The 21,057-nt window shown below is 57.0% G+C and overlaps 1 protein-coding gene across 1 annotated transcript; it reads left to right on the top strand.

The window, feature by feature from the left end:
- The first annotated feature begins 3 nt into the window (after positions 1 to 3).
- On the top strand, positions 4 to 21,057 carry EHD1 (EH domain containing 1). The gene is made up of 5 exons (XM_060019198.1): positions 4 to 658; positions 4,175 to 4,272; positions 15,745 to 16,157; positions 18,463 to 18,627; positions 19,063 to 21,057. The coding sequence occupies exons 1-5, from the start codon at positions 255 to 257 to the stop codon at positions 19,585 to 19,587; spliced, it is 1,605 nt and encodes a 534-aa protein (XP_059875181.1). The 5' UTR covers positions 4 to 254; the 3' UTR covers positions 19,588 to 21,057.

Below are 21,057 nucleotides of genomic sequence, written 5' to 3'. Positions count from 1 at the left end.
CGGCCCCGCGTGGCTGCGGTGCACGCGCCCGATCGCGCGGCCCGGCCTTATAAAGGGAGCAGGGCGAGGCGCGCGCTCCACTGCGCAGAGGGTGCTCTGTGGGCCGTGCCGTACGCCTGCGCAGTGCGGGCCGCTTCCCGCCCCCTGCCCCGCCGCTCCTCAGCCGGCAGGCCCGGCCCAGTTTCGGCTCCTCGCCCTCGCCCGGCTCTCAGCCGCCGCTCTGCCCTGCAGCAGCCAGCCCGGCCTCCGGCAGCATGTTCAGCTGGGTCAGCAAGGATGCCCGCCGCAAGAAGGAGCCGGAGCTCTTCCAGACGGTGGCCGAGGGGTTGCGGCAACTATACGCGCAGAAGCTGTTGCCCCTGGAGGAGCACTACCGCTTCCACGAGTTCCACTCGCCCGCGCTGGAGGACGCTGACTTCGACAACAAGCCTATGGTGCTCCTCGTGGGCCAGTACAGCACAGGCAAGACCACCTTCATCCGGCACCTGATCGAGCAGGACTTCCCCGGGATGCGCATCGGGCCCGAGCCCACCACCGACTCCTTTATCGCGGTCATGCATGGCCCCACCGAGGGCGTGGTGCCGGGCAACGCGCTCGTCGTCGACCCGCGGCGCCCTTTCCGCAAGCTCAACGCCTTCGGCAACGCCTTCCTCAACAGGTACCCACCCTTTGACCCGGGGGGCAGAGGGAGTGGCCGGGGTCCCGACCGTCCTGTGACCGCCGCCCCCGCTGTTCTTTGTCTCCGAGGCCCCCGCGAGACCCTTAGCGACCACTCCCTGAGACTGGGTCCTCTGCCGCTTCCCATAGAAAACCCTTACGAGGGGGTCTGCGAGTGCGCGTCGCCGGCTCCACTGGCTCTGTCACCTCCTCCCCCCCACCCCAGAATTTTCCAGGTTATCGGTTTAACTCCCAACCCCCCTGGCAGATCCCAGACTCACTACTACTCACTACCCCTGGACGCACCTAATTCATTCAAACCAACCCCTTCACCCCTCCCTTCACGGGTCTGTTTCTTAAGTGTCACGGAAAACTACGGTGAAACTTTTAGCCATTCCCTTTGCTGGTGTGCTGTGCTGTGCCTCCCCAGGGACCGGTGGGAGAGGATCTGCTGTGGCCTGCTGAGTTTGGGGCGGCCTGCAGAAGCAGCAGACAGGGCGAGGACCAGCACTTCTCCCAGGGGCAGTCTGAAGGTCCCGTGCTGCTTTAGGGGGTTCAGGGGTAAGGGTCTGTGCTGCCAGGCGGTGGGCCCTGGAGCCCTGGAATGGGATTCCGGCTGCTTAGACCCACTAGTATGTTCCCTAACCTACTGGGGCCTCAGTTTCCCCAGTTAAATGGGTAAAACCCTGATGAGGGTAATTCTCCGAGGTTCTAACCTTCACGATGCTATGAATGAAATGCATTGGCCTCCTCTCTCAGGAGTGCTACAGCCAAGTTCACTTTTCTCTAAAGGAACTCCAAGGTCCTGCTCAATGGGGATTCTAAAATCCCTCCCCCTACCCCCAGGGGACATACCAAAGGACTTCACAAATTTGTCATTTGTGCCAAACCCCATTCAAGGAGTGACTCCACATGCCTTTCAAAGTCTCGTCTGGGGAAGAGCCTAGGAAAGAATCCTTGACTCTTGCCTTCCAGAAGGTCTCCGCCCTGTATGATCACATTCCTTTCCAGACACTGTCCAGCCGCACAGGGTAGACCAGCGTGCCCTCGATCCAGGCCAGTGACCAGGCCTGCCTCTGTGCGCAGAGTTGACCTTTAACGGAGAAGACAGGCAGTCTTCTGTTGTCTTTTTGCCTCTCTCAGGCATTTAAACCTGTCTTCCTGTTTCACGGCTGATGGCGTTTGTGAGTCAGGGCCAGAGTAAAGCCCTTTGGGTGAGACTCCTGAAGAGGCAGGGCTCTCCTAGCCAGGAGCCCGCCTCAGGGGATACTGGGGTTTGAGAATCGTTGTGCCTGTAGGTAGGCGATTGGCTGGCTGTCAGCTGGTGGAGGCCATACGGTCCAGTGGAAAGTCTGGCTGCTGTGCTGGGAATTCCAAGCATTATTAGGTCTGCTTTCCTGGAGAAATTTGGGAAGCTTGAAGGAAGGAGCTGCATCTCCTGCTGTCCTTAGGGGTCCACTTTTGATTGTGAGAGGTGACCTTTTTTGTAAGGAGAAATGGGCATATGACCTGTTTTCTGAATTTAGAGACCTAAAGTTTCAGAGCTGGGAGGGGTCTTAGACATCAGCTAGGCAACCCCTACCTCATTCAGGAAACGGCGGCTCTCGGAGCCTCGCTGATTTGTCGAGTTCACGAGCCGGTGAATGCAGTGCCAACTGTCTGCCTTTGTGCAGCCAGCTACCACCTCCTGCTGCTTCTCCCTGAAAAAAAGAGCATTTCGGGGGTGCCGGGTCGAAGAGAGGCACCCTGATGATGCCAGTGCCACAGGGTCCGAGAGCCGCACTTGTATTTCCTTCTGCCCCACTTCATCTCCAGAGGGTCCCAGAACACTGGTAACGAATGGCCCTGCCGGAAGGGGCCTCGTCAGCCAAGGGGTGGGGTGTGGGTTTGCGCTGGAGCTGAGGCCCCCAGCTGTGTCAGCCCGTGTAGTACACCAGCGCCGCCCAGCCCGCCGGGGCGCACAAAGGGGGCTTTTCAGTGGCTGACACAGCCTCTCTCGCACTCTTAAAGAGACTCATTGAATCATGGACTGGACTTTCCGGCCTCTTCCCCCTAAGTGGCTGCTCTAAGGCTAAAATCAGAGAGAGCAGGAGGCAGGGCGCAACCACGGTATCCTAAGAGTATCCTGCGTAAACTCATTGCGTAACTGGTAACTTGTAGCTCAAGATGAAATCTCTGCGTCCTTGTTGGTGAGGAAACAGGATAGGATGCATCTGTACTGCCTGCTCCCTCTCGTATTTTCGGCCTCACTCCCCGGGCTTTGCAGAGCGCCCGATCTGCAGAGATGTTAACTTACAAGGCCCTTCACAAGGCATTTTCATGTATGTTGCTTCTCGGAGCCAAGTCGTCTTGTTTTGGTTTTCTCTCCACTGACTCCTTCCCCAGCAGGAGCCCCAGGTCGTGCAGTTCTTTACAGCACGTGTGCTCTGCTGCTGGCACGGTGAGGATGAGGTCCAAGGTTTCTTCATCCTGCGGGTCAGCTGCTTTTGCTCTGTTGTGCTTGCAGGCAGTACCTCTCACCCTGGCCAGCTGCCCCCGCCTCTGGGCCACGGGTCACTTGTGGTGTGGGACCAAAAGGGGAAGCTAATCATGGCAGATTCCTAGACAATGGGTCAGTATTTTCTCTGCTCACAATACCTTTTACAGAGAAGTTTTTAAAGGAGCCTTTTATGTGTCCAGTCAAGAATCTCTGCTATCGGTTGGGACAGCCCTTGTTGTTCTGGGCTGTTCTAAACTCAGTGGGAACTCAGGCACACACAGCTGAGCCGTGGTCCGTGAGTTGCCAGCCTCTCTGTTTTTCCTCCTTCTGCCTTGACGTTGAGAGAATGGTGTCTGTATTTCCCTGCCCCACCATGTACCAGCCTGCGTGGTCCCCTGGCTGTCAGCGGCTGCCCACTGCAGTCCCTTCACCTGAGCAGCTGGGTTGAAGCGAGGGCTGGCCCCAGCAGCAGTAGGACAGGACCATCTCTTGCAGCGTGGAAATTTAGCCAAGCGGTTGAAAATTTTAGTATGGAATTCCAAGGTCTCAGTTGTCACTCTTCTCTATTCCTTCTGGAATTGAATGGTGACCCTAGGCTTGTGCCGTTTTCACTAACATGTCAGCAACTTGAAAGCTGAATTCTCGAGCTCTGGGAGAAAAGCTAAGGGAGGGAAGTGTTGATGTGGGTCAGTTGGAGCCTGCTGGTTGGATTCCCAGTTAAGACAATATGTGCAATTTGCTGGTCACCCCTGGAAACTTTTTTTTTTTTTTTGGCCTTGTGGCTTGCGGGATCTTAGTTCCCTGACCAGGGATGGAACCCGTGCCCCCTGCAGTGGAAGTGCAGAATCCTAACCACTGGACCGCAGGGAATTCCCACTCCTGGAAACTTAAGACAATAGAAAACCTCCTTTCCGTTCCTTTCTTCTGGAAAGGAAGCCAGAGGTGGAGACGAAGGAGTACAGAAATCACTGCTGTCCCATCTCGAGCAGTGATACCCGAGTCTTGACATCTCTCTTCTGGGCTCTTGCTCTCGTGCAGGTTCATGTGCGCCCAGCTGCCCAACCCGGTCTTGGACAGCATAAGCATCATCGACACTCCCGGGATCCTGTCTGGAGAGAAACAGCGCATCAGCAGAGGTAAACAGGCTCTGACACAGCCCAGGGCACCTGGTGTAGTCAGACGACTTCCATCTGACGTCTGTGACATGGACCAAATGCTGCCCAAGTCTCTCCCAGCCCAAGTGAGAACCCATTTTACATCAACCTTGTATCTGCATGGTACGCCGAGCCCAGCGGGGGCCGGAGCTTGCTTTTTCCTTGGTTCCCTTTGCTGAGGTTACAAGAGCCGTCAGGGTGAGACAACAGCCAGTTTTATGTGGTTTTCAAGCTTCCCAGCCCCTGGGGCCTTCTGGAAAGGAAGGCAGGATCCTGGCTGGCCGTGAGGTCCCAGGAGATTGCTCCGTGTCTGGGCTCCAGATACCTCAGCCAGCATTGCTGTTCTGAATGAGCCCCTGGCTCCCCTGGGGCTCACTCACCTTAGCTGGTGTTTAAAAGCTTTGCCTCCCAGAGCTGTATACATTCCTAGTGGGTCCAGCAGGACTGTGAGAGAACAGTTTGACTTGAAAGAGCCACAGCCAAAAGGAGAAGCTAGCAGGAATTTGTTAAACATGTTGGGCCTTGGAAATGTGTTTAAATTTGCTTAAATGTTGGTCATCAGTAGCCTCCCTGGGTGCAGCGCGTGGCGTAAGGTTTTCATGCGGAGTATTAGTGCATCAGGCCCATTCTAGTTGTGTAAACTCCTGTCTTGAGTGTGCCAAGCTTTTCTAAAGATCTGGTTCAGGATGCACCTGAACTGGGTTATATTTCTGCCGCTGCCCCTTTTTGTAGAAGGAAGGGGAGCCTCGCGCCTGAATGCTCTCTGGGAGGAGCATGGGGGCCGGCTAAGAGTGGAGCCTGCAGCTGCAAATGTAAAAATGAAACAAGATCAGACTCAGAGGGGGTTGAGGACAAGTGGCCAGATTTGTTTATCATTAACTTGCAAATCTCTCCTGTACCCCCTTTCCCTCCGGGCCGCCCAGCATTAGTGAGCTTTGCAGTTGAAGCCAGCAGCCTGAGATTTGGGAGGCAGTGTGTCTCTGCTGAGGCTGTGAGCGGGTGGGGGCCCCATTTTCAGTGCTGAGAAACCCTGCTTCTCTTTTTTTCCCCCGGCTTGTGGGCCCCTGCCAATAGGGGATTGCATCAGAGTATACTGAAACTGCTCTCTGTCTCTCAATCTGGTTTAAACTTTTATGTTCTCCGCCCCGATGATAATGACACTTCTAGGGGAAGCAAGGGCCAGTTTTTTTCTTTCTTACTGCTGTTATTGTTCTAACCTGGTTTTAAGAAAATGCCTGATAAACAAGGCTTTTGCCTTGTCATTTGCCAGAGCAAGGCTAGAAAATCTGAACAAGTTACTCTTTTTTTTTAATAAATTTGTTTATTTTGTTTATTTATTTTTGGATGCATTGGGTCTTCATTGCTGCGCGCAGGCTTTCTCTAGTTGCGGCAGGCGGGGGCTACCCTTCGTTGCGGTGCGCGGGCTTCTCTTTGCGGTGGCTCCTCTTGTTGTGGAGCGTGGGCTCTAGGTGCATGGGCTTCAGTAGTTGTGGCACGTGGGCTCAGTATTTGTGGCGCACGGGCTTAGTTGCTCCACGGCATGTGGGATCTTCCCGGACCAGGGATCGAACCCATGTCCCCTGCATTGGCAGGCGGATTCTTACCCACTGCGCCACAAGGGAAGTCCCTGAATTAGTTACTCTTAAAGAGAAAGACCCACAAAAGGGAATTTATTCTCCATCTACCTCCAGGATTGAGCTATCCTGGAGGGACTTTCTTTGAGGCTCTGTAGAGTTATGTCTTTAATGACCTGGGGGAATACGCTGGGGAGGAGTTCTCCCAACTGGGAGCTATCAGATCAGATAGGTCAGTTGATGTGAACGCATCTTTGGATAAGGGACAATAATAGCTCATAAAAAGAGGCTTATCCTCCCCCAAATGCCACACTCCTTATATCCTTCAGAGCTGGCAGTTAAGGTGTTTGAGGGAGGTCTTCCCTGGTGGTGCAGTGGTTAAGAATCCGCCTGCCAATGCAGGGGACACGGGTTCGAGCCCTGGCCCGGGAAGATCCCACAAGCCACGGAGCATCTAAGCCTGTGCACCATGACTACTGAGCCTGTGTTCTAGAGCCCACGAGCCACAACTACAGAGCCCGTGCACCACAACTACTGAAACCCGTGCGCCTATAGCCCGTGCTCCACACAAGAGAAGACACCGCAATGAGAAGCCCACGCACCGCCACGAAGAGTAGCCCCCGCTCGCTGCAACTGGAGAAAGCCCGTGCGCAGCAACGAAGACCCAACGCAGCCAAAAATAAATTTTAAAAATAAATAAATAAATAAAGGTACTTGAGGGAAAGCCTTAGGGTCCTTATGGCCCCTGTTGAACTCAGAAACAGCAGTTTTCCACGAGTGCTGTGAAGTTCTCCTGCTGGGCTGTCTTTGACACTTCAGCCTGGGGCCTTAGTCTCAGCAGACTGAGGAGTTGGGAGTGTCTAACGCTGTCTTGCTGCAAAGAGTATCCTGGCCCTGCCTGCTGGGGTGTTTCCCTCCCCTGCCTCCCCTTCCCTCTGCTTCCTTACCGCATTAGTAGAAAGACAGGCAGTGGTGTCCAAACTTGCTCTCTGTGGGACAGGCAGCAGAGCAGTGCCTCAGCGTGCTGTCCAGTCAGGCGCAGGGTGCATCTCACTGGTGGGGACCAGACAGTCCTGGCCCGCAAGTTACCCATGTAGATGGCAGATACTTGGAGGAGGAAGCCAGCAGGAGACTGCCTGTGTTCCCCCGCAACCCTGCTCCCTTACAGTGTGGCCCCTCTGGGTCCCTGGCAGCCAGGGACCTTCCCCCACCCATCATGGGCAGGAGGAAGGAGGTTGGCTTAAAGACAAGTGCATCACTCTCATTGGAGGAGGGCTTTCCTCCTGTGCAATAGAGATCTTTCCTTCCATAACCCTAGAGGTCTTGGTTTAAAGTATTCTACTAACAGCTACCAAGTTGGGATTTACCGTGGGATGTGTTTGGAGTCAGCGTTTTATCAGTGGAGAAGAAAGACCATGGGGCAGTACCTCTTAGACGTGCTGGGTGTGGCCTCTGGGGTGGTGTTCTCCAGGTGGACACAGAAGGGGTAGGTCTCTCCTTCTTGGAGACCCCATTCATCTGTCATTGCAAAGGTCCCATGTCACCTGGCAGAGGAAGTCAGAGTAGGACAATGTGTTCCAGGCTCCCTGGCGGCCACCTCTCTGCTCCCTTTGCTGACGGTGTGGAAGGCAGGTGTTTCCCTCTCAAAAAGATTGGGCCAACAGAAAATGTGTGTCCTGGGCAGGCGGCACGCATTTCTGCGGTCTGTCGACCTCATTCCCTGGAAGCAGAGCATCCTTCTGGAGGCTGCGTAGACGTTAGTGTCACTAATTACATTCACTTCCAGTTCCCACCCTCTCTGCCTAGCCCCTCCTGACTTTTTCCCCTTTCCCCATGGTGCCTAATGTGTGCAGGAAATACTGTGTGGAAAGATAAGGTAAGGCCTGAGCAGGCACAAAGCAGTCGGGATACACCCAAGGCTCTGCAAGAGACCCCTGAGAACTGCTCCAGGGAAGAGCAGGAGCCTCTGTGGGGTCTTGGGCCGCGCCTGCCCGTTGTGCTCATCTCCTGAGTGCCTTTAAAGATAAAGTTCTCTTGTGTCAGCAGAGAAAGGTGACCTGCGGGGACAGTGTTCGTTCTTGGATGCTGCCCGTGTGACTGATAAAGGGCATCCCAGAGGGCAACTGGGGCCCGGCGGAGCCGGTGCCTTGGGCTCCCAGGCTGCTGGCCGCCGGCCCAGTCGTGGCAGGACCTGGGAGGGAGCAGGTCTTCCCATGTGGGTCCTCTGTGGGCAGCGGCCGGAGGCTCTTTGATGGAAGCTTCAGCCCGGGGGCAGGGGCCTGGCCAGAGCCCCCCCGCCATTGTCACTGCGAGGCTGTGAGCTGAGCTGTAACTTCTGGGCCTCATTTTGCCCCCTGGGAGTCGAGTCAGCAAGGTCGAGTTGTTTCAGCTTGGACTAGGAGACGGAGCCCGGCCAGCCTCATGCCTGGCTCTCTGCTGGCCTCTGCCATGGGAACCAGCCCCACTCGCTTATCGCAGCAGCTGCATCTGTGAGGAAGCTGCTCCTCTTCAGATGAGGAAACGGAGGCTTAGCAAAGTTAAGTAGCCCAAGAGGACATAGGCTAGCACGAGTTGGTGCTGGGATTTGAACCCAGCAGAGTCCGTGCTCACGCCGCAGTGTGCTGCAGACCGGTGCTCTGGGCTGAGGAGCTCCGAGAGCTTGGCTCGGAAGAGCCCTTAGCCCTGCCAGGCCGGTGCTGTGCCGGGCTCAGCTCTCCCGGAATGCCCAGAGGCCACACTGCTTCTCTCCCTGCCCGAGATCAGACTCCCAGTCCAGAAATGGGCCTGAGGTGCAGGGCTTTGAACAGCAGTGCTGAGACCTGCTTTTTTTCTCCCTATTATCTGCCTCCAGCTGGAAATTCCCACCCCTGCGCCCCCAGCCATCCATGGACAGACCTTAGGAGCCCTGGCTATGGCTGGCCGTTCCCCTGGGTCGTCCCCGCTGCTGACTATCCCTGGATCCCAGGCTCCATCCGAGCTCAGGAGCCATCTGGCTTAACAGTCGGGTAGGGGCTCCCTGGCCCAAACCTGGAGCCCTCTGACCCACAGGTGTCCCTTCCTGCTGACCACCTCCTGAGATGCCCCAGCCCTAAAAGCCCTCCCTGCCAGCGTTTCACGAGGGTTTTCTGCACCCCAGAGAATGGCTCCATGAGGCTGCCTCGAAAGCTTTGTGCAAGGCCGAGCACGAGGCTGAGCCCTGCGTCCCTCCTGGGTTCCCAGCACCCTCAGCACAGATGACGACAGAGGCTCGAGTCCCAGATCAGTACTTAGGAGCTGGGGGCCCTAGGGAGTTGCTGCACCCCTGGGAGCTGCATCAATAGAACAGGAGTAGCAGTACCAGCCTCTTGGTCCTTGTCAACGATTGCACGAATTTACGTGTGTTAATCTCCTACCCTAGTGCCCGCTGCCCAGTTCAGTGTCCAACAAATGTCAGCTGAATAAAAGTACACTGAAAAACCCAGCGATTCTCAGACTTCGATGAGGAAGACCTTTCTCTGAATAACAGCTCGTGGAGGCTGGAAGAGGGGGAAGCGTTGACTCAGCAGGGCTTTCCCTTCAGACTCCAGGACCTCCTCTGGTGGGGGCCCAGCCTCCGCACAGCTACCCTCCTCAGGGCGTTCCTCTCGGCGCCTCCCCACCAGCCCCCCCACTGCCCCTGTCCAGCTTTTGGCCACTCTGCCCGCGGGGGGTTGGACCAGCCCCTGCTGGCGCCCCACCTGTTCCCTGGCAGCTGCCTGAGCGCCTGCAAACGCTCGGTTTATATTTGGGGTACGAGGCATTCTTCACGCGTTAGAAGCCGTCGTTGCCTACACACCCATCGGAATCTGAGCTTCTTGGGCCCAAATACAAATCCTGTGAGTAAAGGACCGCAAACGTTTACAAAGCGCTTACAGTGGGCCAGGCGCTCACTCGCTCACACAGCGGAAACCTGCTGTCTTCACGTTGCAGTTGAAGAAACAGAGGCTCGGAGAGTAGAAGGTTCAGGCCTGATTCCAGAGTCCTTCTGCCCTTCCCCCTGGTCTCCCCTGCCGCTGCCCCCCACCACCCTGTCCTTTGTTGCTGATTTCTAGGCCAGATTTATTGAGATCTGTGTTATATACGGTAAAATTCACCCAATGCACCAGTCGTGTAACCACCATGACAACCAAGATACAAAGTTTCCATCACCCCAGGAAGTCCCCTTCACCCCTTTGTAGTCCCTCATCAGGCAACCACTGATCTTTGCCCCTAAAGTTGTGCCTTTCCAGAATGTCAGAAATGGAATCAGACAGTGTGAAGCGTTTTGTGTCTGTCTTGCACTTAGCATGTGCTCTTGAGGTTCATCTTTTCTTTGAGAGTGTGCAGTTCTTTCCTTTTTGTAGCTGTTGTACCCTGTGATACGGACGTACCATAACTTGTCATCCATTCTCCTATTGAGAGGCATCTGGGTTTCCAGTTTGGGGCAGTTTTGAATAAAGCTGCTATAAACATTCGTGTAGAGTACAAATTTAATTTGTTTCTTTTTCTTCTTTTTTTTTTTTTTTGGCCGCGCCTCGTGGCATGTGGGACCTTAGTTCCCTGACCAAGGCTTGAACCCTCTCCCCCGCACTGAAAGTGCGGAGTCTTAACCACTGGACCGCCAGGAAAGTCCCAATTTCTCAGTTTCTCTCGGGTAAATGCCTAGACGTGGGAGGCCCCTTTTTCCCAACCTCTGTGCCGCTGGAAGGGTCCTTCCCTTAAGAACTTTAGCTTAAGGAAGCTCAGAACAAGTCCTCACGGTGTAGATTCTTAGCTCTTTAATCTCTCTTGTGCTCCTGCACCCCTTCCTCCCGGCCCCGGCACGGGTTAAGCGTGGTGATGGGAGCCGTGGCAAGAAACACGGAGGCCCACGCAGGTTGAATGGCAGGAAACAAAAGTCGATTGGAGACAAACCCTCTATTGTTTGCACTCTAGAAACTTCTGGAATGTCTGAAGCAGCGTTTCCCCCAGCTACCGCAACTACCTGTGTTTGGAGGGTGCTGGGCTAGGGCGAGGACACATCACAACTGCTCCCCCTTCACCTCGGTGTCGGAGGGTGGGAAGGCAGACCCGGTGAGGAGGGCAGCCAGCACTGCAGAGGCAGGACCCCTGGAGCACCCGGGCCCTGCAGGAGGCTTGGTGGGAACAGAGCCAAGGTGAGAGGCAGGCTTGGGCCTCCCGTCTACACAGCCCATGTAAAATATGCATAACGTAAGATTTACCATTTTAACATTTTTTTTGGTGGTACACAGGCCTCTCACTACTGTGGCCTCTCCCGTTGTGGAGCACAGGCTCCGGACGCGCAGGCTCAGCAGCCATGGCTCACGGGCCCAGCCGCTCCGCGGCACGTGGGATCCCCCCAGACTGGGGCACGAACCCGCGTCCCCTGCATCGGCAGGCGGACTCTCAACCACTGCGCCACCAGGGAAGCCCCATTTTAACCATCTTTAAGTGCACGGTTCAGTGGCATTAAGTACATTCTTACTGTTGTACAAACATCACCACCATCACCTCCAGAACTTTTTTTCTCTTCTCAAACTGAAACTCTGTCCCCATTAAGCTACAACTCCTCTCCCCCTCCGCAGCCCCTGGCCCCCACCGTTCTACTTTCTGTCTCTGGATTCCACGTCATACCAGTGGAATCACCCCCTGTGACTGGCTTATTTCATCATTTCATAATGTCTTCAAGGTCCCAGAACTCTCCGAGCCAGAGCTTATCTCTTATCAGTGCTGGCTTTTACTCCCATCGCAGGGTCAGCCCTTTCTTTGCAGTTAGCCCCCTCCGGCTGTGTTGTCTGTGTCCTTTGTGGGTGTCCGCACCTCACAACTGCCCCTCCTGAGGTGGATGCAGCTGCAGCGTTGTGTTCACACCTGGTGCGTGGCCGTGGTGTCCTCGTCACCGGGCGCCCGTGCCCTCCTGCTTCTGCCGAGGAGTTGCCGTGCATTAGGTGATGTCTGATGCCTGGTCCCGCCGCCGAGGCCAACCTCTAGGTTGGCCCAGAGCCTGAAGGCCCAGTGCTTGGGGCAGTGCTGGGGGCGGGATGCTCCTCTCTGGATGTGTCCCTGGTCCCTGCACTCGTCACCTGCCGCCGAGCCCCAGGCTGATGGTGGCCGCTGGGCTGCCTGGCCAGTGTGGGGACTCGGTCGATGCTCTCTCGGCGCTGCAGGTGTGGGTCAGTCCAGCCCTTGCTGCCTGTGGAGACACGCGGGCTGAGTGAGGGGTCGGCGGGCTGAGGGGTGTCACGTGGGCCTGGGGAGGCTGCGGCCATGTGGTAGGACGTGGTCCTCCACCTGTGATGACATCGCACGAGCCTCAGCCTTGTGACCCTCTGCATGACCTGTGGGCATGCTTGGCCAGCCACCGGCTCTCTCTCACCAAAAGTGTGAGCACTTTCCATATAAACAGGAAATTTCATTCACCTACAAAAAAATGGGCTTAGCTCTGTTGGCTCCAACTTGAGGTGTTGGTGAGTAACTGGGTTTGCAGGCAGAGCCGTGCGGGGCGCTCGCTCTGGCTGGGGGCTCGTGGACCCGGTACCTTATTCATAGGCTCCTCCTCTCTCTCCTCCTCCCCCTCCCCCTCCTCTCCCCCCATCATATGCACCCCCCTCCCGCCGCCACTGGGGGATGGGAGGAGTGAGGCCACACTGGGTGGAGTCAGGGGGTGACCTCGGCTCCCTGCATGCAGTCCTCACTCCCTGGCCAAAGCTAACTTGGCCTCGAGCCCAGCCCATCAGGGCGCCCCTGTTCCCAGTCCCTCGGTTTCAGCATTGCCGCCTCCCCTGCTGTGTGAATCTGCGGTTTGAACTTGCGGTGGTCTGAGGACAAACAGTCTGACGAGGGGAGAAGTTGAGCCTCATTGTTGCTGAGAGCAGCGGTTCATTCCTGAGTCATCATTTTTTCAGCGCTGACCTGCTGTTCCCAGAGCTGCCGTTCCCAGAGCCGGCCATAAAAGGCGGTGGCGGCGAGGCCGGGCTGGCCCTGCTCCCTGCCCGTGTCCCTCGGCCTGCTCCTTGTGTCCAGGGACGTAGGGACCTTGTACTTTGGAACCAGCAGCCTGGTGGTGGCTGGTGGCGGGCATCGGAGTAACCTGGCTCTTGCTCCTTGCCTTCCCACGTCCTCTGAGTGTGGGGAATCTGGTAGCCCGGCCGTTTCCCTTGTCTGCATGGGCCTCTGGAAGACTGATGGCTCCCCTGCCCAGGCTCAAGTTCAGGTTCACAGGGGCTTTGCTGCCACCAACTCCACTGCTATGCTGTTAAGAAGCTAGGGACTTCCCTGGTGGCGCAGTGGTTAAGAATCCGCCTGTCAATGCAGGGGACATGGGTTCGAGCCCTGGGAAGATCCCACGTGCTGCGGAGCAACTAGGCCCATGTGCCACAACTACTGAAGCCCACGCGCTTAGAGCCCGTGCTCTGCAACAAGACAAGGCACAGCAAGGAAGAGTAGCCCCCGCTTGCCACAACTAGAGAAAGCCCGCGCACAGCAACGAAGACCCAATGCAGCCAAAAATAAATAAATATTTTTTAAAAAGCAGGCTGTTTCCCCCTGTGCTGCGGCAGGAACAGGTTGCCCTGGAGAGGCCGCAAGCTAGGTCCACAGAAGCCGTGCATTCGGGGTTTTCCTTGAGGTTCGGTGTCTTGCCATGAGGACAACACTGGCCTCTAGCCTCAGAGCCAGGCTGATCATTTGTCACCTTAGTTTCTGATCAGTGATGCAGCCCCAGCCCCTCAGCCCTCGTTCCAGGGGGCCCTGCCTCTTCTCCCCATCCTGGGCCTGCCCGACCCATGGGTGTCGCTCTGGTGCTGGGGCCTGTGCTGGGAACATGTCACCTCATTTAATCCTCCCTGTGATCTTGGGAGGAGGAATTATTATTTGACTTTTACAGAAGAAAAAGTGTTAACTCCGAAGTTAAGAATTTGGGGTCACAGAGTCAGTGGCTGGAGCTGGGAGTTAAATCCAGGGCTTCCTTACTAAGAGCCTGTGTTGTTTCGGAGCGCTTGGGTGCAGGGAGAGGCCTGCAAGCCTGCGGCTTCAGGTTCGCAGACAGCTCTGGAGCCCACTTGAACCTGGGGACGGGGTGGCTGGAATGTTTGCCTAACCAGGCACAGCTTCACCCCAGGCACGCCCCACAGGGCTCTCTTAAAGTACTCCCCACCCCCAGGGGCCGTGGCCTCGTGGGCTGTCTGTGGACTCCCATTCAGCCCCGGAGGCTTGGCGGGATGGCTCAGCCCACGCCTTACAAGAGGGGCGGTGAGGGCTGCCCTCCCCGTGGCTCCTTGAGTCACTCTGGGCCTTTTGTTGACACTTGGTCCTTTTCTTTGGTCTGCCCTCTACCTGCTGCTTTTCTGTTTCCTGCCATCTAGAGAAGGCATGTCTAAATCCCAGCCTGGTGGCGGTGGGGGGTTGGTTTTGGCCTGTTTCTGGGCAGCATCCCAGGCTCTTCTCTATAGGAGTGGCTCTCTGGCTCCTTCTCAGGGGCATGACTGTGCTCTGGGAAGGACGCAGTGGTTCCTAAGAGGGCCAGCCTGCATTGGGGGTGTCCTGTGGCCTGCCGGTGAGGAAAAAGGGGACTTCCCCGGAGTCACCCAGAGAGATGGTGGCTTGGGGGCTGGGACCCAAGCTTCCCAAAGACTCTTGGGCCATTGTTTCCACATGGTCTACCATTCCTTAGTAGTCTCAAAAGATGAGAAACAGAATTTTCTCTTCCTCTGGGGACAGTGCAAGAAGTGGAAACACTTTGAGGTGGCATAATTGTAAAATAGGCTACAAATTAAACCACTACTGCAGAGACCCACAAATCCACGGGCTTTTAAATCAGGTATCTGATAGTTTGTGTGAAATACAATGGTCCAAGGCCATCCTGAACCCAGGGTGGTTATTCCAGCGCCTGCCCTCACACCTGCATTCCAGTCCTTGGGAAGGGAGAAGAGGACAAAGGGCTGGTGCACCTTTTCTTTGCTTCTTCATTTCTGCTGCAGAGAGGCTGGGGAATGCAGTTTTAAGCTGGGGGGCCGTGAATCGAGCTAAAACTAGACAGTTCTGTCAGCAGTCCTGCTGCAGACGGCAGGTTCACCAACGGCCTTAATTGTTGACAGGAAACAGCACAGAATAGAGTTGGGAACTGGAGCTTAGTCCAGTCGCTTCATTTTAGAGAAGCGTTTAAGACCTAGAAAGGGGAGGTGGTTTGCAGTACTTAATAGGCCTGTAGAGCAGGGGTCAGCAAACGTTTTCTCTAAGGGTCAGAGTGTTAACTTTTCGGCTTTGGGGGCCTCATGGTCTCTGCCACAACTGAGCTCTGCTCTTGTAGCTCAGAAGCAGCCAGAGAGTACAGATGAGCCGGCTGTGTTCCAGTAAAGCTTTATTTATGAAAACAGGTAGCGAGCCAGGTCTGGCCCCCGAGCTGTAACTTGTAGGGAATGAATGAGAGTCCTGCGGAACAGGGAGCCCAGCACAGAGCACCGGACAAGCAGCAGCTGTAGGTCGTCTTACTGCTGTTAATTGTCGCTGCTGTGCAGGGGCACCCAGCCAACAGCCCCCAAACCTGTTCTTCCCGCCCGGTGTTGAGCTGTGCTGCTGGGGTCTCCTCCTCACTCTTGCCATAGTTCGACCCACTTTAGAGCGTGGACTTTGTGACTTCCCTTGCATTATTTATTCGTTAAGTGCCTCTTCGTGCCAGGTGCTGCGTGGGTGAGGGTGTCACCGCGGTGGGTGCGGAAGTAGGGGAGGCCTGATGAACCTGCCCTCAGGGCACTGGGCTGCCCACATAAGTACATTCTGGAAATTGAAATGACCCCAGGCTGAGAAGTACCAGGCCAAGTCAGGCACGAGAGCCGTCGGACCGCCTGGCCCCTGGCGCCCCCAACTCGCCCTTCTCTTCCCGCAGGTTACGACTTTGCGGCCGTTCTCGAGTGGTTCGCTGAGCGGGTGGACCGCATCATCCTGCTCTTTGATGCCCACAAGCTGGACATCTCCGATGAGTTCTCGGAAGTCATCAAGGCGCTCAAGAACCATGAGGACAAGATCCGCGTGGTGCTGAACAAGGCCGACCAGATCGAGACCCAGCAGCTGATGCGGGTCTACGGGGCCCTCATGTGGTCCCTGGGGAAGATCATCAACACCCCCGAGGTGGTCCGGGTGTACATCGGCTCCTTCTGGTCCCACCCGCTCCTCATCCCCGACAACCGCAAGCTCTTCGAGGCCGAGGAGCAGGACCTCTTCAAAGACATCCAGTCTCTGCCCCGCAACGCCGCCCTCAGGAAGCTCAATGACCTGATCAAGCGGGCGCGGCTGGCCAAGGTAAACCCAGGCTGGGAACGCAGCCCCAGGGGGCTCTGGGATGGCCACTCGGGGCCCCGGGATTGGAAGCCCAAGACCCAGCCCTGCAGACCCATGGCTGCACTGTGCCACGCCTTGTCTGAACCCGTCCTCTTGTGCCCCCGTGGGAGCAGCCTTTTCCTGAGATTCTTTTTAGCACATATAAGCGTCAGATAAGAAGGTACCACTGTGCCGGGGGCAGCCTGAGGGGTGGAGAGTGGGTGGGGCTGCTGCTCGAGGGCTCATCAGTTTCCCCCCAGGTCTGCTGAGCACTGGAGTGCACGCAGCATGTGCTGGGTGCTGGGGACGCAGTGGGGACTGACAGGTCCCCACCCTCCTAGCACTTGTCAGCCGTACAGGGGAAAGCACATAAAGAAAAAGAAAGTACGATTTATTGGTATTGTCTTGGGGTCGGCCTGGGATGAGCTGTCCTGGGAGGGCGGGCTAGCCTGGGGGGTCTCGGGCGGGAGATGATGCTTAGGCCGAGACAGGAGGTAGTTAGTGGAGAGATGGGGCGCAAACCTGCAGGCCCAGGGAGAGCGCTGATGGCCTCTGGCCCAGAGGCCTTGCAAACCATCCCTACTCTTCCATGGAAGCACAGGGCCTGCTGGCACCTGTGGACAGCATCTGAGTTGCTCAGGAGTTTGGAGTCTCAGTGCCTGGCCGAGCACTTCAGCGGGACCCCGGGGTGGCTGGGGCTGGGGAAGGAAGGGTAATGCCACCAGTGGGCCCTTCAAACACTGAGGAGCAGAGCACGTCCCCTTAGGACACGATTTTGAATAGTACCGCATGGTGAGGCTCCCTTCTGTGTAGCCCAGAGGCTCTGGCACTCTGCCATGGGCCAAACACAGTGGCCCAGGGCACCCTACACTGTCTTGAGGGCTGAAGTCAGGTAGCTTTGGGTGCTCCCTGGCCTGAATAACGAGAAGCGACCCTGCATCCTTTACCCCCGGCTGTGTCTCCTCCGTGGTTACCCAAAGTGCTCCAGGACCAGCAGATTGGAACTCACTAGAAGCATAGGTTCTGAGGCCCCACCTCTGCCCTACTGAACCATAATCTGCATTTGGACACAGTCCCCTGGTGACCTGTATGCAAAGTAAAGATGCCCGCACCCTGCTCTGGAGGGTACAGGGCTGCACGTTTCTGTAGATATCTCACTTCTGGAAGCTTCCTGATGAGTGGAACTGGTTCTGAGAAAGAAGCCCATGAGAAAATCCACATACCTGGCTCCTGGCCTCGAAGGGCCAAGCGATGTCCTGAGCTGAAGGGGAAGAGGCGGTGAGCGGAGGAGAGACTGGCCTCCTGTTTTCCAGTCCAGCCTCTGCTCAGCCTCAGGGCAGCACAGCTCCCCTCCTTCCCCTCCAGCCCCTCTCCCGGCAGGGCTTCCAGTGCTCTCATCGCTCAGCCTCCCTCCGGGACGGAACAAAGGGCAGATTTCAGGCCCTGCCTGCTCATTTACAGAGATGGTGTGTAATCGCGTGGCCCTTGGGCACATTGAGTCACCCTGCCTGGAAAGCCCCAGCCTCTCCAATCTTGTCCTGCACCTGCTGTTTTGAGACTGTTTCCTTTTCCTGGACTGAGTCGCTCTCTCTGCTGGCCTGTGATGGGCAGAGCTGTGACTGTGACTCTGTGACCAACCTGCTTCCCTGGGGCAGTTCTCAGCCAGGTCGCAGCCCCCGGCAGACAAGGTCAGGACAGTGGAGAGGTTTTTTTGGGGGTGGAGCTGGCAGTCTGAGAGAAGGGGGTGTGAGGCTGGCTGGCTGCAGCCCTCCTCGGCAGGATGTTGCTTGGCAAGGCAGAGGGGTTTGAGGGCTGTGCCTTTGCAAGGTTGCCAGAGTTACTGGCCCGCTGTGGGGGAGGGAAGGATGCGCCACCGTTCATTGGCAGATGTCGACCCAAGGTACTGCGTGAAGCCTGAAACATCTGGGGAAAGCCTTGTGGGATTTTCCTAACCCTTAGTCATCCCCGAGGCTGTCAGGATGATAAAGTGGGATATAACTCAGGCTGTGTTGGAGTTCATGGCACCAGCATCCACAGACTTGTGTAAGCAGGATGGCACGGCTCTGCTCGGCTTGGTAGGAATGCGCTCGGTGTCTCTGATGTGCAGAGGAGTCACTGGGGAGGGGTGTGCGTACCGAGAAATCGTAAGAACACAGGCTTTGGGCTGCGGCTGTGGTTAGCTGTCCCGGGTTACAATCCAGCTTTGCAGGGCAGCACAGGTGCAGGCCACGCTCCCAACAAGGTGTCCAGGAAGCACCTGACACCCACCCCTTCTCTGTCTTCACAGGTCCATGCCTACATCATCAGCTCCCTCAAGAAGGAGATGCCCAATGTCTTCGGTAAAGAGAGCAAAAAGAAAGAGCTGGTGAACAACCTGGGCGAGATCTACCAGAAGGTTGAGCGGGAGCATCAGATCTCCCCCGGCGACTTCCCCAGCCTCCGCAAGATGCAGGTACGGCTGCCCCTTGGATGGGAGTGGGTACGGCTGGGGCACTGGGGCGGTGGTTCTGGAGGGAACCCCAGCTCCGTGGGGCAGGGCCTCCCAATGTGGAAGCGGCCCGATTAATCACCAGCGCCCCACCCCGATCGGAGAAGTTGACCCAGTCCGTGACACCTCACAGGGGAATGTGGTGACTCACCCGGAGGGGGAGGGGGAGGGCGGGACTGTGCCAGGCACCCCAGCCTCCTCCCAGTTAATCCTCACCACAGTCCTGCACGGAGGGGACTATTTTTACCTCCGACTTAGAGAAGGGGGAGCCAAGATGTTAAGTGGTTGGGGCCGTGACGCGGAGCCAGATCTTTCTGCTCGGGAACCCTTGCTGCACCCTCCGTGCCAGAGCCCGGGAGGGGCCGACCCAACCCTGTCCTTCCTCCACTCCCGCCACAGGAGCTCCTGCAGACCCAGGACTTCAGCAAGTTCCAGGCCCTGAAGCCCAAGCTGCTGGACACGGTGGACGACATGCTGGCCAACGACATCGCCCGGCTGATGGTGATTGTGCGCCAAGAGGAGTCCCTGATGCCTGCCCAGGTCGTGAAGGGCGGTGCTTTCGACGGCACCATGAACGGGCCCTTCGGGCACGGCTACGGCGAGGGGGCTGGCGAGGGCATCGACGACGTCGAGTGGGTGGTGGGCAAGGACAAGCCCACCTACGACGAGATCTTCTACACACTGTCGCCCGTCAATGGCAAGATCACAGGCGCCAACGCCAAGAAGGAGATGGTGAAGTCCAAGCTGCCCAACACGGTGCTGGGGAAGATCTGGAAGCTGGCCGACGTGGATCGGGACGGGCTGCTGGACGACGAGGAGTTCGCCCTGGCCAACCACCTCATCAAGGTCAAGCTAGAGGGCCACGAGCTGCCCGCCGACCTGCCTCCACACCTGATCCCGCCCTCCAAGCGGAGGCACGAGTGAGCGACCCCTACTCCCAGCGGCCGGCCAGGCAGAGGCTGCAGGGGAGGGGCGTGGTCAGCAGTTCCCAAGACCATAAAGACGGCGATGTTTCCTCAGCTCGCAAAGGAAAACCACCACCTTTATCTTAAGGCTGCTCCTGGGGAGGCAGGGGTGATACTCGTAGGTCATCGGTGGAATTTTGTGCATAAGAACCATGGATATTTTTAATATATAACGTTAGAGGCAGCGTTGTTTCTTGCCTCCTCCTCCAGCCAGCAGCCCCACACACGCACAGCCTCTGTACCTCCTGCCGGGGAAGTCGCCTGGCTCGCCCTTCCTGCAGCTGCGGTCCGCGTGTAGACAGGGACGCGGGTCCCGGCTGTTTCAGGCTGAGTCGCTCGGCCAGTGGCTTCCTTCTCCACCCGGCCCTGTCCCCGCCTCTGCTCTCAGATTCAGTTGGTTCTTCTTGTGCCTTCCTCCTTCCGTTCGCAGCGGCCCCCTGTCCACAGGCCCTGCCTTCGCTCTCGTGTCCCCTGGCTTGACAGTCACACGAGCCAGGCCCAGCTGCCTGTTTGCGGGGAGTCCGGGGGACGGGTGGATGTGAGAGAACATCTTCCAGAGAAATACATAAGCTAGTTTTTGTTCTCTAAAGTGACACCTTTCATACTTGACTGAATTTTCCAGTAAGTTCCCAACCACTTGTTCAGAAGCTGTGATTTTTGTCTCCTTCCCCATGCTCCAGCCAGGGGACAGCTCCACTCAGGAGCCATTAGATGTGGGGTGCGTGCAGAGCACACCCTGCCAGAGACCCCAGAGGCGGTGTTTCCTGCTTCACCCTCTCACTTTCCTAGGACATTCTGGTACACCTCTCTGTCCCACCCTTGGTGGGCGGTGGGTCCTCACGAACCTGGTGTGGCTTGGTGCTCCAGCCCGGGCCTGGTGCCCAGACAGAGGGACCAGGGACAGCCCAGCCCCTTCCCTCTCCCACCTGACTTCCTCCCATTGAGCAAAGGAGGGCGGTGCTCCACGTGGATGTCCTCAGTATAGTGGCCCCCAGGCTGAGCAGCTCGAAACCCGAGCCAGCCAGCGGCCACTCTGCTTTGCCTCCGCTGGGCTGTTGGGGGCCTGGACATACCTGTCGGCCAGTGGTCAGCCGCCAGGGCCTGGAGCCATCATCACAGAGCCACTGTGGCGGGGAGGGGGGTGGGGAGCAGGCTTCCCAGCAGGCACGCCCTCGGGGGTCTCAGGGACTCCTCCACTCTGACCTCTGACCCCGGCCCACCCTCCTAGTGCTGCTCGCTAGGCCTCTGCTGGGCCCGAGTCTCCAGGAACTGGCCATGTTACCTGCAGCCTCGGCCCACCATCCCACACCGTGTCCTCGATGGGAATTCACTGTTTACGGTGCAGTGGCTTAACCACACTTGCCTGTGGGAAGGAAAAGCAAACTGAAGACCGGACTTTTTTTTCTTGCATTAAAAAACGTTTAACTGT

The sequence above is a fragment of the Delphinus delphis genome, chromosome 8 (genome assembly GCF_949987515.2).
Source record: "Delphinus delphis chromosome 8, mDelDel1.2, whole genome shotgun sequence".
Taxonomy (NCBI): Eukaryota; Metazoa; Chordata; class Mammalia; order Artiodactyla; family Delphinidae; genus Delphinus; species Delphinus delphis.
This window is presented reverse-complemented; position numbering and strand designations above follow the sequence as displayed.